The sequence below is a fragment of the Triticum dicoccoides genome, chromosome 7A (assembly GCF_002162155.2).
Source record: "Triticum dicoccoides isolate Atlit2015 ecotype Zavitan chromosome 7A, WEW_v2.0, whole genome shotgun sequence".
Lineage (NCBI taxonomy): Eukaryota > Viridiplantae > Streptophyta > Magnoliopsida > Poales > Poaceae > Triticum > Triticum dicoccoides.
The window spans coordinates 492,611,357-492,625,811 of NC_041392.1; the positions used below are offsets into that span (position 1 = coordinate 492,611,357).

General features: G+C 43.4%; 1 protein-coding gene and 1 long non-coding RNA gene across 5 annotated transcripts; one reads left to right on the top strand and one right to left on the bottom strand.

Moving 5' to 3' along the window:
• Positions 1–2,354: 2,354 nt before the first annotated feature.
• On the bottom strand, positions 2,355–6,436 carry LOC119328341. Its single transcript, XM_037601336.1, has 10 exons — positions 5,943–6,436; positions 4,057–4,140; positions 3,925–3,978; positions 3,763–3,822; positions 3,590–3,673; positions 3,378–3,494; positions 3,225–3,280; positions 3,100–3,155; positions 2,910–3,016; positions 2,355–2,672 (listed from the first exon to the last, which is right to left on the bottom strand). Exons 1-6 carry the CDS (start codon positions 6,372–6,374, stop codon positions 3,468–3,470), a joined length of 741 nt encoding a protein of 246 aa, XP_037457233.1. The 5' UTR covers positions 6,375–6,436; the 3' UTR covers positions 2,355–2,672; positions 2,910–3,016; positions 3,100–3,155; positions 3,225–3,280; positions 3,378–3,467.
• A 3,181-nt stretch (positions 6,437–9,617) lies between these two features.
• Positions 9,618–12,773, top strand: LOC119330466. 4 transcript variants are annotated; one of them, XR_005160111.1, is made up of 5 exons: positions 9,618–10,061; positions 10,159–10,325; positions 10,995–11,509; positions 11,801–11,962; positions 12,335–12,773. It is a non-coding gene; the product is annotated as an uncharacterized LOC119330466 (long non-coding RNA). The 4 variants fall into 4 exon arrangements; XR_005160110.1 differs by lacking the exon at positions 12,335–12,773 and having other exon boundaries at positions 9,625–10,061; positions 11,801–12,170; XR_005160112.1 differs by lacking the exon at positions 12,335–12,773 and having other exon boundaries at positions 9,651–10,061; positions 10,995–11,220; positions 11,801–12,170.
• Positions 12,774–14,455: the final 1,682 nt, after the last annotated feature.

A 14,455-nucleotide genomic window follows, 5' to 3' on the forward strand; every position in this document is an offset into this window, starting at 1 on the left:
GGGGTCGGGGCGCGGCTGCCTCTCGATCCAGACAAGGGAGGAGCGAGGCGTGCGACGGGGTCGAGGCGGCAAGGGCGGGGCGGCACCGGAGACGACGAGCAGCGTCGGGGGACGCCGATGACGAGGTGGGCACCGGGGTCGGAGCCCGATCCGAATCGAGGGGGAGTGAGGGAGGAGAGGGGATCGTGCGGAAGGGGAGTGAGGGTGTGCGCTAGGATTCCCCGGGGGTGGGGGGGCATGTAGGCCAGGCGCGGGGTGGGCCTGCTGGTCAGCTGGGCCAGCCGACTGGGCCGGTTGGGACGAGGCCGAGTTGGCCAGGGGGTTTTATTTTATTTTTATCTGTTGTTTATTTATTTCTTTTCTGTTTCTTTTAATAATTAATTTATTTTAATTTTTGTAAAAAATAATTTCGACACCTAAATTATTATTTAGAATTACAACACTGCCACATTAATTTGGACAGCTAAATAAAATAGTTTAATATTTTATCAATTAAAAAAGGTATTTAATTAAATGTTTTGTTTCTGTTTTATTTATTTTAGAGCCTTTAAACACTTTGTCGAAGTTTGAATTCTCCACCACAATTACCTATGATTTATCCGACACCTTTAGAACATTTTAGTTTCAAGGTTCGAAAACGTTTGTCATTTGCCTTTACTTCAAATTTGAATTTGGATTGGTTCTCAACTAACGCGAGATTAGCACAGGGATCGTGGTGACATGGCATCATTAGCAGGGTGTTACTGTAGCGTAAATATACGGGCGTCACATAATTTATGTAAACGCCGAACATGTTTAATATGAATGTCAAGTTAGTCGAATTTATGCCGAATTTGGCCAAACTTTGCCGAATTCAGATGTTTTAAAATAAAAAAATGCGCGTCTAGGGTGACCCTGGGGCGAGTGGCTTGGAACCCGCTCGCACCCACGCGTCAATCTGCCATCGGCTTGTTTCTAGGGGGCTCTTTTTCGACGTCCTGAGAGGTCGAACGGCTGAAAATGCTCTAACATAGTCAAGAGAACATTTTATTTTGAAAAACGTTGCAAGCCGGCAGACCGGCCGAACTTTCGGCTGGCTCGCTCGCCATGCTGGCTCCAACGCCCACGAAACAAACCCCAGCGTACGACATGTGTACGTGGTGGACCTCACACAACCGCCCCCACTCCTATCCTTATCCTCTTCCTGACCTTTCCATTTGGCTTTTCTTCAACCTCCAGCCGCGGCATCCTCTGCTCTTCACAACCACGATTTTGTCTCCTCCACGCTGCTCACGAACCACCACAAGCTCCTCTCACTGGCGGCCATTGTTGTCGCAACCAGCTGCTGCTGGTGAACCAGCACGACCGGCGGTGAAGACGACGAGCTCCGATGCCGCAACTAGAGATTTTTATTGCTGGAACCAGATGGCAGAAAAGCTGCAACCACTTTTGGCAGGTGCTGGAACCGGACGACGACGAGTTCGTTTTTGTTGGAACCGGCAAGATGTTTTGCTGCATGGGCACGTGAGAGTTCTTGCTATGACTGGTGGCGACGATGTGTTTTTGCTAGAAACATGGATAATTTTTGCTACAACTCGCATGTGTTTTTGCTACTGCCGGCAAATCAATAGATTATTTGTTTTGGCTGAGATTTTTTTTCGCAGGGGAACACGATGGTCTGAGCGGACGACAGCGATGAGTGGAGTGGAGGCGGTGACGCGTGGAGATGCTGCAGCCACAATGGTTGCCAGCTGGAACTGGCCGGCGGGTGAGCTGCAGTCACCAATGTAAGAAGCATGGGGCGGCCGAGGGACGAGCGTGGTCGACACGGGTGGCTGGTGAGTAGGAGCAGCAAAACGGCGGGCATGGGTGGCTTGGGGTCGCCGGCAAGCGTGGCTGGCAAGGGGGACGAACGCGGCGGCCAGCGAACACGGAGGATTTCTTTTTGTTTTTAAATCACGCGCGTTGACAGAAGGGAGGAAGGAGAAGGACCCGGATCTGACGGTTGTAACAGGGCAAATCAGACAATATGGGCAGCGACCGGCCCAAATTTGGGCCGGCGCACCGGCGCCTATCATTGCCCTTTTATTTTCCTCACCCTTTTACATCATGAAACATAACTCGATTTGATGCCATGTTTTGGTTGCCCATGTTTTGATCAATGTTGGCAAGCAAACTTAACTCTTGAGTGATAGAAGCTGTATATTAGAGAACTTAGTGGCATTCTCGGAAGAGGTCATATGCTAGTGATATTTTGAGAATATCAAAAAAACAGTACCAATGCATATGTGTAGCTGATGTACTGTAAGATTTTTTCACCACACATATATAAGGAAGGAAAACAGTAATAGTGCATATGTGCAGCTGATGTACACAACAAGAATTATTTACATGTATAGAGTGTATCGCAACGCGGCCAGCAACTCTCCCGCGACATGTCATATGATATCTGTTACTACAATCTACAGCTATGACTTCTCGTAGATGATATCATAATGCCCTGGTCTATACAGTAGTGTCACAGTAGGAACCGAGGAATCTGGTGACTCGTAGATGATGTGGATGTTAGGCTCCTCAATCAGTGAAACGTCAATGTTAACAACTCGGAGTGGCACCTGTATGACATTGGTGAGCGCAGTGAGATTCACTTGTTGTGCATCTTTCTTCACTGGGAGAACCTCCTCCAGGCAGTACTGCAATTCAAAAGCACATAAGGCGTCTGACAGTGAGGACTTCACATCATTTTTTTGACATACAATTCCAGTTGCTGGTACAAGTATTATGCTGAAATTTAGCTCCTACTATGCAGTTCCATCACACAGACAAATCATAACTAGCAGACAAGAAAGGCAATACCATTTGCTTCTAATGTACATATGACACTCAATTATGCATAGAAGATTACTGCATCATCTAAAGGAAATACTCACCCCTATTGCATCAGGCATTCCTTGACCAAGTTCGCTTATGAATGACTTAAAAGTTTCAACCTCAGTGCATATCTCAATAGCTGTCACAAGTCAAAGATACAAAAGTACTAAACACAAAACAAAAATAGTTGGAGTCAGAAAATTAGAGTAAGTTGGCAAGATAACTAAGAAAATTGTTGTATATTCTCACTGTTCGCAAACTTCTGCTCATTTTGACTCTCCTGGAAAAGCCACTCTTGATAGCCACTGCAACAAAATTTATAACATAAGTACGCAACACAGTTTATTGTTGCGAAAATGTTAATGCAAACCCACCTTACTGACAGTTTTTGTTTTTGTTCCATACATTCCAGTATGAAGCCCACAAAAGCCTGGACGAATTACAATATAATTAATATATAACTTAAGTGCACTTGGAGGTTCAAAACTAAAAAAAATTGGTGGATGAAATAATGCAGGAAGCCTTACATCATGAAGATCTGAATATGAACCAGGCAAGTGAAGCCTTTGGAATTTCTCCCACATAGGTTCAAGTGCACCAAGTAAACGTAGCTCCTCCTAGTGAGATACTTTCACAAGCTGCTCCTATAGACCCAAAGGACAAAATGTAAGCATCGTCAAGCACCAAGAACTTTAAGGTGCAGAACTGGAAGAAATTTAGCAACAAGATCCTAGTGTACCAGGTATGAGTATATGAACGATCTGTAAAAGCAACTCCCGTCTCCAGGTACCTTCCGATATTCAGAGTAATTAGCCGAAAGCTTCTGCAGAATCGCACACAATAGATGAGAATATATAGCAAACAAGTGAGGACACAAATCAAGTAGAAATATAACAGCTCACAAGTCATTACTTTTGCCTTATCTTTCATAATTTCGTTTTCAAACTCATGCGGTAGAGATGATAAAGGTTCCTGCACCGAAACAAGATTTCAATTAGTAAAACCAATGTTATTTCCCAAATTGACATCTCTAGCCTCAATGATAAAATTAGAGAATATCCTATTAAAGTTAACCTTTTGAAGAATTTTTTTGCAGCCATTTTGTGATGTCTGCAAAACCATAGAAAACTGAAGGTGCAAAGAGGTTAAAGAAAGGAGTGTTGAAGCATAGTTAATTAAACTAAGCATTTGAAAAGAAACCCTTACATCATCACAAGCTTCATACTCGTCTCTCCAAGAAGCCCTCACAGCATCAGATGCCTCGTGACTCCAAAACGGAGCTTCCAGAATCTGAAAACAAAACAAACGTAAACTTTTGTTTTATTTACAGAAGAATTGTGAACAGTTTGCAGGATGCCTAGTTTCAATCTGAGTTCGGATTGTAGTCACTGTTTATATTTGTGGCCTTGGCTGTAGGAGACCCAACACTTCTATAAGAAAAGCGGGAAACTTGAGAAAGTGAAGAACTGTAAATATTGGTGTGCTAAAAACTTATGTTTGAGCAAAGCGAAACTTTTCATTAATAACACACAACTCACACATTTCAATATGGAATGTACAGGGGTGCAGAAGCAAGACAAAAAAAATTTCTACCTTATGCCTGAAAGAGGCGATCATGTGGGACTTTAACAGACCTAAGATTTTACAAGCCTTGAAGTTGAAGCAAAGAAGACTGGTCATGTAAATGAAGAAGCGCCATTGACATCCCCAATGGACTAAGCAAGAAATTACAGAAACCACCCGTAGCTGAACTTATAATATCTGGTGTGGACTCGCATTTTGTTTTGACATCTACGAGATGGTGAATTTTATACAGCCAACAAAAAATTTCACCTTATACCTGAAAGAGCCAAGCATATGGGACTTCAACTTCAAGAGCACTAAATATTTCAAGCATAGAAGAGGGTTCACGAAGAAAGTAAGCAAACCATTGTAGAGTAGCTTATCTGATAACAGTATCTGTTATTGATACCTAAGAGTCGATTGTAAACATCAGCTTTGTAAAAATGCAACAAAAAAAAGTAGCCATTGCATAACTGGGCAACAAATGTAATATTTAACAAAGAAATTGGTGGTACGATTCATATTAAGTTTATATGGAATTCTAAAAATGTTGGATAATAACTGTCTGACATCTAAATTAGCAAGATTTGTGACAAACAAAATTCTCAGCTAGCGAGTCTAAGAAACCTTCACAGGTACAGACATTTTCATAGGGCCGGGGAATTGCCCCCTTTTTGAAAAGAAAAAGGCGCAGACTATTCATGTTTCTGCTGCTGCCTATCTATGCCAATATTCTATTTTTCTATACTTGGCTAATTTATGATGCTAAAATTCATATAAAGCCAAAAGATAACATGGACTGCTAAATGTGAAATCCATAAAAGAAGTGACTATGAACAAATGCCATTTAGCATTAGTACAACTGCTACACTCTAAAGACGACCCGCGCTATGTACACTTCCAAGAAAAAAGATGCAGAGATAGAAGTCATGGGTTTGCTCGAGCAAAGCCAAAACTTTTCATCGATAACACAACTCCACACACAGAAGCACGCAATTTTAATATGGATTTTTTTTGTGGGAAATTTCAATATGGAATATAAAGAGGCACAGAAGCAAGATATACTCCCTCCGCCCCACAATATAAGATCGTTTTCCAAGCTAGGGAGTAAATTTTAATTTATTTTCCAGCTTATGTCTGAAAGAGGCAATCATATAGGACTTTAACAGTGCTATGATTTTACAAGCCTTGCAGAAGACCGACCATGTAAATCATTGGCATCCCCAACAGAGTTAACAAGAAAGTAGGGAAAGCATAATGTTTGCAGGGTATTAGACAAGTATACGACGGTGCAGAAAATCAAAATTGACGAATCTTTCTAAGCATGGATACCTACCAGAACCTAAATCCGTGAATCTTTCCAAGCCAGTGCACTGTTAAAATTGCAACCATAATCAAAGATTCAAACAAACAAGTCCAAGATCAATCTTTCATGGTCAAAACATCCACAGAAATGATTCCCAAATCGAGAACGTACTAGGTTTCTTGCAAATTCCCAAATCAAGAACGCATTGGATTTCTTGCAATACCTGATTATACATCCACTCAGAGGGTGGATCCCTGTAGAGATCCCTGTAGTTGGAGGCGTCCAGAGAGCTGGAGGTCGAGGCGCCGCCGCACGTACGGTCGCTGCCGATCCAGCTGTCCGAGGAGAAGGAGGAGGCGGAGGAGGACGCACCCATGGTGCTGCTCGACGGTCCCGAGAGGAAGGAAGCGGCGGCGGGGTTCTTGTACCTGCCTGCGGGCTCGTCTTCGTCATCAGATCCCCAGGCGGAGGACGAGGCGGACCCCTCGTTGGCGACGACCGAAGTCCCCGGGGGCTGACCGGACGGGCGAGTGCTGAGAGGGGAGCCGGGCGCGGAGTAGCGGTCGTCGGATTCTTGAGGAGTCCTGGAGGGCTCAGCCCCAGCTCCGCCGCAATTGGGATCGTCGGCGTCGGGAGAGCCGCCGGAGCCGGCCATTCTATGCGGTTGGGGGAGGCGGGAAACGGAAAGGGCAAGGGGACGGGAAGGTAGGTGAACAGGAAGACAGCGCGAGATTTTGCGAGGGTGGCAAGGGTATGACGCTCTCCCAACAGAGAGCCCCAACGCACCAACGGCTGGGCCGGCCCATTTACAAAGGACTGTACCGACGGGGTCCGTTCTGTAGCAGATTCACTGGAGCAACTAGTTAACGAGCGCTCCCTTCGGAAGCCTCGCAACGATCAGCGTCACTTGGCGCGCTCTGGATGCCCCCTTCGAATTTTATTTTTTTTATTTTTTCGCACACGTTTTCGGCTTTTTAAACGGTTATTTTCTGGTTTTTTTTGACATTTTGGTTTTCCCCCGGTCTTTCTTAGCTTTTTAATAAAAAAAATCAAAAAAAAAATTCCGCGAACATGTTTTTTTTTCTTTCGTGAAAGTCACGGTTTTTCTTCCACGAGAGGCACGGTTGTGCTTTAGCGAGAGTCACGGCCGTGTCTCTCAGAAACGAAAAAAACGCATTTTCTGTTTTTTTTTTCTTTCGCGAGAGTCACGGTTTTGCTTTCGCAAGAGTCACAGCCGTGCCTCTCGAAAAGGGAAAAACAAAACGCGTTTTCTATTTTTTTCGTTCGTGAGAGTCACGGTTTTGCTTCCGCGAGAGGTACAGTTGTGCTTACGCGAAAGTCACGGCCGTGCCTCTCGGAAAGGAAAAAAAAGTACGCGTTTCCGTTTTTTTCCTTTCGCAAGAGTCACGGTTTTGCATTCGTGAGAGGCACGGTTGTGCTTTCGCGAGAGTCACGGCCGTGCCTCTCAGAAACGGAAAAAAAAAACATGTTTTCTGTTTTTTTTCCTTACACGGAGTCACGGTTTTGCTTCTATGAGAGGCACGGCTGTGATTTTGCCAGAGACACGGGCGTGCCTCTTTCGGAAAGGGAAAAAAACCGTGCTCCCGATTCGGTTTTTTCGCCCAGTTTTTTCATGAAAAAAAAAGTTCGTCAAAACCTATCAACATGGGATCTAGTTTTGAAGATCTCGACGCGAGGAATCCAATGATGAAAATGGCTCGAAATTTAGACGCACGGTTTAAGAGACAAAACGTTTTGAATAAACGGATCTACGAAAAAAGGGAAACTCTCAGGTTGCGACAAGTGGCGCGCTACATGTGCGCCACTTGTCGCGACCTGGGAAAGTTGAATATTCTTTGCAACGAGTACTCATTAATTAGTGATTTCGACAATTCACTGTAGCGTTTTGAGGAGCTCCTTTTTTTAGGAAGAAAATGTGAAAAAAAATCCGGCGCTCGAAGGTGGTGGTACATGGGCCGGCCCAGCAACACTGATCCCTCGCCCCCAGGCAGCGTAAAAAAAAACAACACAATAAGTAGCGATCTGGTGGATTGAACTCGCGCCGCGAGTACAACGATTGAGCACGGCTCACCATCACGCCAACTAGTTACTGACGACTAATTACAGGACAAACAATTTAAGAGCAGAGTTATATCGTTTACTGGTTTCTCAAAAAAAAGTTATATCATTTACTGTAGCACTTTGATTCTTGAATTATTTCAAAACATTTTTGGAAAATGTGTTTTTCAAAGTAAACAAAAAAAATTTAAGTTCACATATTAAAAAACCTCGCATATTAAAATAAAAAGAACAAATACGAAAAAGTTAATGTATTCAAAAAAGTTCACAAATACAAAAAGTCATTAAAATTTAAAAGTACACTAATTTGAGAAACAGTTCATGAATTTGAAAAGGAGTTCATCGTTTTTCAAAAATGTTCACGAACTTTTCTGGAAAAAAATATCGGTGGTCGAATTTGAAAACAAAATCATGAAAAAAGTTCATCAAAAATGAAGAAGTTCATTGAGTTACAAAAAAATTCATCGATTTTGAAAAAAGTTCATCAAATTTGAAAAACAGTTCATCAACTTCGAAAAAAGTTCATCGAGTTACAAAAAAGTTCATCGACTTTGAAAAAAATTCATCAAATTTGAACAATAGTTCATCAACTTCGAAAAAAGTTCATTGAATTTGAAAAAAGTTCACTAAATTTGAAAAAAGTTCATCATATATTATAAAATATGTTCACGCATTTTTGAAAACAATAAAAGTAAAAATTTCATCACTTTTGAAAAATAGTTCATGAATTTAAAAAAATATTCATGCATTTAGTTAAAAGAAAAAAGAACAAACAAAAGCTGTTCCGAGAAAAAAAAAGAAAACGGTTGAGAACCGACATCAACGAAGCGGCTTTAACGAATCATCGTTAGGAAACGTAGTTAGCGGTTATTAGTGTCCAAGCGTCGTACGGACGTATCTGTCTGTACAAGCGCCTCTTTGTATAGAGGCCCTCTTTGTATAGAGGCTTCACAATGCGTCCCAAATCTTGTATAAATATGTGATTCTCAATCAATAAAAATATTAGATCATTCGTACAATCACTTTTACTTTTTACACGTTATCAGCGGCCCAGCGCGTACAGGTGCACAACCGCGGCTGCGGTCACCGACGCCGTCGGATGAACTGCCGGAGCACTTCTTCCCTCCTGGATACGGTCCTGTCCCGGATCTCCCGTCTCCGACGCCGGCAGCAGTGGAAGTCCACGCCTACTCCACCGTCCCCGATCTGAACATGGCCATCAAGGAAGAAGAAGAGGAGATGGAAGGACAGGGCTCGTCGTCGACGCCGCCGCCGCCTCCTTCATCACCGGCGACACCACCCCTCCCTCCCACGCCCCCACCGGAGGCGCGTCGGATACTGCGGCAGTTCGCCGCGGCCATGGCGCAAAACCGCGCAGCCGTCCGGGGCGCGTGGTCGCCGGCGGCCCTCGGCCTCACCGGCGCCCCTGGGGCGTGCAGCAGCGGCGGGGGCCGTGCGGAGATGCGGGGCACCCCCCGCCTCCCTTGAAGACGACGCCATGAGCAGGGAAGAGACGATGTGGTGAGGTGCTGTGCCAGATCAAGCAGAGAAGTGGGGAACGGGAGAAGCGGCGCTGTGTGGGAAACCCTCGTGCGTGCTATCCTTATCCTTCTCTCTGTCGGTGCATGGGCCAGCCCAAGTCACGTACGTTCTCACCAAACAGGCCTACAGGCCAAGAAATCCAATAAATGGCTGCTGGCGCTGTGTCGTTTCCAACAGGAAATAGCCATAGTGTATATATTGTACAACAGCTTGGAGTGCAGGCTTTTGGTGGCCGCGCTACAGGCAGGCCGGTATCCCGTGCGTCTGCTTGGGCCTGGGGATTCGGAACCCGTCAATTCGTGGCAGTGCTGTGGCAGGCCTAGTGAAGAGAATACGGTCCGTGATACGTCTATCTGCCGCACAGGCGTATTCTGTTCCACCCATTTCTTTTACCTGTTCGCACGCCTAGAAAAGACGACGTGTCCTGCACCAGAAAGGCTGGCCCATGTCCGTGACCTTATCCCTAACTCGTGAACAAGCCGTCGCCGCACACCTGCTCTGCCCCTCCGTCTCTCTCTCTCTCTCTCAAATCCGACGGCGGCACTGGTTTCTCTCCGGCGAGCATCTCCCTGGCCCCTTGGCCCTACCCACGTACCCGGTGGTCGTGGGCAATTCGTCTCCACACGCCGGCTCTGCCGTTGGGTCTCTTTTCCCCCAACCTTGACGGCGCCAGGGTTTGTTCTCCGGCGAGATGTGCTCCTTTGGTGTTGAGGTGCCACGGGTGAGTCTTCTTATGGCCCGGCGGTCATGGCCGTGTTTAGATCCGCGTCCTATTCTTTGGATTTGAGTTCAGTGCCTCACCACCAACTTTTCTGCAGGATCCATGTTTGGGACGTCAGAGCCGATTCCTGATGTATTCCCCGTGGAGTCGCGGGATTTCATGAGCATCGCCGATACCCAGCTGGGCCGTGGCAGCGAGGGCACACATCTGTGCGGGGACGCCTGCTTAGGTTTGCTCAGAAGCCACCAGCGGCTGGACCATTAGGTAATTATGGATCTAAAAATCTCTCATGTACCATTTTAAGTCGTTTGTTTTCCCGGATAATGGTAGATGCGCCTGTTTGAGATACAAACTTCTTGGCCGGAACGAACCATCACATCTAGTTTCAGTGTGAAGAAAGCTACTGTTGTTGTGTATAGATTGATTTTCAGTATGGAAATCATGTGGTGAGAGCTGGAGATTCTTGTTTTGGTTGGTATTTCAGTTATGGGATTTGTCAACACCCGGCATCATTATTATTTGTGTCGGATTTTTAGTTGCTGCAGGTGATTTTGGGATCTGTATTCAATCTGGAAAAATCGATGGGCATCTCATATTTCTCCATTAAATCAGCCATGCTATACTTGACAATTACTGAAATATTAGGCCCTGCTGTGTAATTGTTTTTTTTTCGTATCATGTTTTTTGATGCAAATTGGTTAAATGACACTGATTCTGCCGTTTAGTGCCAACATTGAGAAAAAGTAGGATGCATTATGCGTTATGGTTTTGAAACAATTATATTCTTTTCTATTTTTCTATCATAAATATGCTATGATGTTCTTTTTGCGAAGAAAATGTCGTATGATGTTTACTGAACTGTCAAAGCATATTATAAATGGGCAAACAAATATATGTTACCACTGATTCATCTTCTTCCTCCCAATCCATCAGCGGCTGTCCCCCGTGGATGAGTTTGCCCAAGCGCGGCAAGGTGGACCATACATGTAATGAAGGGCCCCAAATCTTCCAGTCGGATGGAGTCAGGGGCTTCTCTTAGTATCATCGAAGCTGAAATTTGCAACACTGCTGAGCTTGGAAGCGGTGGGCAAAGTGGTGGATTCCCCCCTGAAGCCGGTGTGTTCCAAGTTTGCGCTGAAGCTACTAGTGGATGGACCATGTATTTTTGTCAAATTCTTAACAATGTCTCTGTAGTTCTTTGTGATTTACTACAACAATGGCTCCTATACTATTTAGTCGCTGAAAATTCCATTGTTATCAAGAGCTTCCTCTTATTCTTAGTAATTCATACGGCACAGTTCTGTCTATTGAAGCTGTCCTATTGACAAATGTTGCTGTTTCATATGATACTCTCTTGACAGCAGGAACCTGATTCATGTATGATTTTGAAATGGTCAATCCTTTTCTGGTCTGCACATTTGTTGGAATTTTATGGAGCCAACTCTGTTGTAGGTTTCATCTTATAATCCAAACTAATAATTATGATCTTGTTGAAACATGTTTGGTGATTAGTACACTTCAGAAATCTTGAAAAGAGTATTTACGCTATTATTGCTGACCACAATTTATTTTACTTTTTGATAATCATGATTGAAAGAGCCTGAGTTATTTTTGTATTACATTTTGTTCTCTAGTGCGCAAGCTGCTTGTTTCATTGTTGAATAGATGACATTGGCTTGATAGAAACCACATTAATCTAAATATTTTGATATTCACCATGTGCTTTTCTTTGTTGGCAGCACGAATGATGCAATAATTGAAGATATGAAGAAGGCTTACATGGACGCGCAAGAGATTGAGGAGTAGAACAAATAAGCTTTATGCAATGAATAATTTGCAAGGCAAGGTTCTCCATGCCTGTATGTACATTGCTGCTTTTGGAATTTGGCAGTTGCTTACTGGTAATGTTTCATGATTGATGCTGAATTCCTAGATGCATTTTGTAAACATTTGGATTTGTCCAGAGGCATGCCTGTATGTACTAGATGTTTACTTGTTTTCACTTATCTGCAGAAGTGGTATGTTTCCTGTGAGATTAAATTAACTAGGTCCTAATTATGTATTATGTGAAATGGTATATATTAATGGATGTGTATTTTCTGGTTACCATACCGTGGTACTTGTCCTGATGGAACGAATTACCTACTTCATTGTTATTGGGCGTGCGATTATGTTAATGCTGACTATAATTACTTCATCTTTCTAGCGGTGCTCTAACAAAATTTAGTCTTTGGAGTAGTCACGTACTCACGTGCATGCTCAATGTCCTCCAGTGGCCAGGGTGACAGACTGACATCACGTGAGCTTGGTCAGTTGGGCAGCACATGCTGGTATGGGGCATTGGGTGATCACCACCATAGAACAACTGTTGGACATGTACTACAAGCTAGATTCTGTCCCTATCGCTAGCCCGGAATACACGCGCTGGAAAGGCTCTACGGTGGGGCAGCATGCGTGAATACAGGGCCAGCTCGGATCCCAAGCATGGACGGGCGGCCTGGATTCCGGCCTGCCTGATGCTCGGCCTCCATTCGCATTTTCCGAATAGCTTGTTCTTTCTATTTGAGAGTAGTATTTTATTGTATTAAGAACCTCTGCTTATCATATTCAGTACTGTATTATAAGTGTGAATATTTAGACTATGTATCGTCTAACATAAAGTCTCAGACTATGTGTACATATTCTGTATGATTGCTTCAGCATTTTATTTTAGAATATGTAGTTCTTAAGTACAGCAAATTTTATTTATAATTCATATTTCGGGATCACAAGGTAGATGAGGCATCTACTGCACTTTGCAGATTATCCTCGTTACTGAAAGATCTACATTTTGCCTATTTTGTTCTGGCAAAATGACTATCTTCGAGTGCTCTCCCAAATATGCGAATTGATGTGATTACCTCGACTATTATACAAGCAAAGCACAAGGTAACTGTGTGATCTACTGCATCAAATTGCAGACTATCCACTCTTACTGTGAGGTCTACATCTAGTTATTTGACAGATGACTACCTTCAAAGTGTTTTTGAAAAATGTAGTATGGCACAAGGTAATGGATATATGAACATCTACTGGTCAAAACCAGATTATGTTCTCCATTGCTGCGAGATCTACACCACAACGGTGACTATCTTCAAAGTGCCATATACATAAAATGAGGTCTACACATATAAGTATAAAGCATCAGCTATACTTGAAAATTTTGCTTCTTTGAAGCATTTGTTGTACTTATATTTTACTCTCATAGTAAAACTAAAATTATGGATGATAACACCATGCAGGAAATGGCTGGCGCCATGAACAGAGAATTTCATGAACTTGAACTAGATGGTAGTAACTATTTACCATGGGCTATGGATGCAAAGATAGCCCTTGGAAGTCATAAACTCGGTTCCACCATCATCACACCCATTGAAGGCGCCGGAGAAATCCCCACGGCAGCCAAATATACCGCTTTAAGTTTCTTAAGGCACCATCTCCATCCGGACTTAAAGTCGGAATATTTGATGGAAGAAGATCCACTAGTTTTGTGGAACTCTCTCAAGGAGAGATATGACCAACAAAGAGCAGTTATGCTGCCAGAAGCACAGAGAGAATGGTCTCTCATAAGGTTCCAAGATTTCAAATCTGTGGCAGCATATAACTCTGCAGTTCACAAGGTTAACTCAAAACTAAGGTTTTGCAATCAAGCAATTTCCGAAGAAGACCTTATTGAGAAGACCTTGTGCACTTTCCACCCCTCAATGAGAGTACTACAACAGCAGTACCGTCAACAAAAATACAAAAAGTATTCTGAGCTCATATACACTTTACTTCAGGCTGAGAAACATGATGAACTTCTCATGAAGAATCATCAGACACGCCCAACGGGCTCCATGCCACTCCCTGAAGCACATGCTAACACTCAGTCTACTAAAAAGTATGGGGGAAATAAAAAGAATTTCAAGAAATTCAATGGAAAGTGGAAAAGGAACAACAAGCAGAAAACATTTGGTCAATCTAGAGGTAAAGGTCATTTCAAGAAAGATAACCGAAACACCAAATCCGAGATTTGTCAAAGGTGTGGATGTACTAACCATCATACTAGAAAATGCCGAACTCCCAAGCATCTAGCGGATTTATATCTCAAATCCACCGGGAAAGGCAAACAAGTTCATGGAAAAGCAGAAGCTCACTTCAACGCTTTACAACAAGAAGAGAACCTTGAAGCTAGCACTTCTCAAAGCGCTCCTCAGGAAACAAGGAAGAAGGATGAAGATCTTCTTGATGTCGACAACATGATGGTGGAATACACCCAAGACGCATACGGAGATCTCATATAATCTCCACATCACTCATTTGATGTTATCAGCTATTTTATTGTAATAATGGAAGTTATAATTTGTATAACTCTA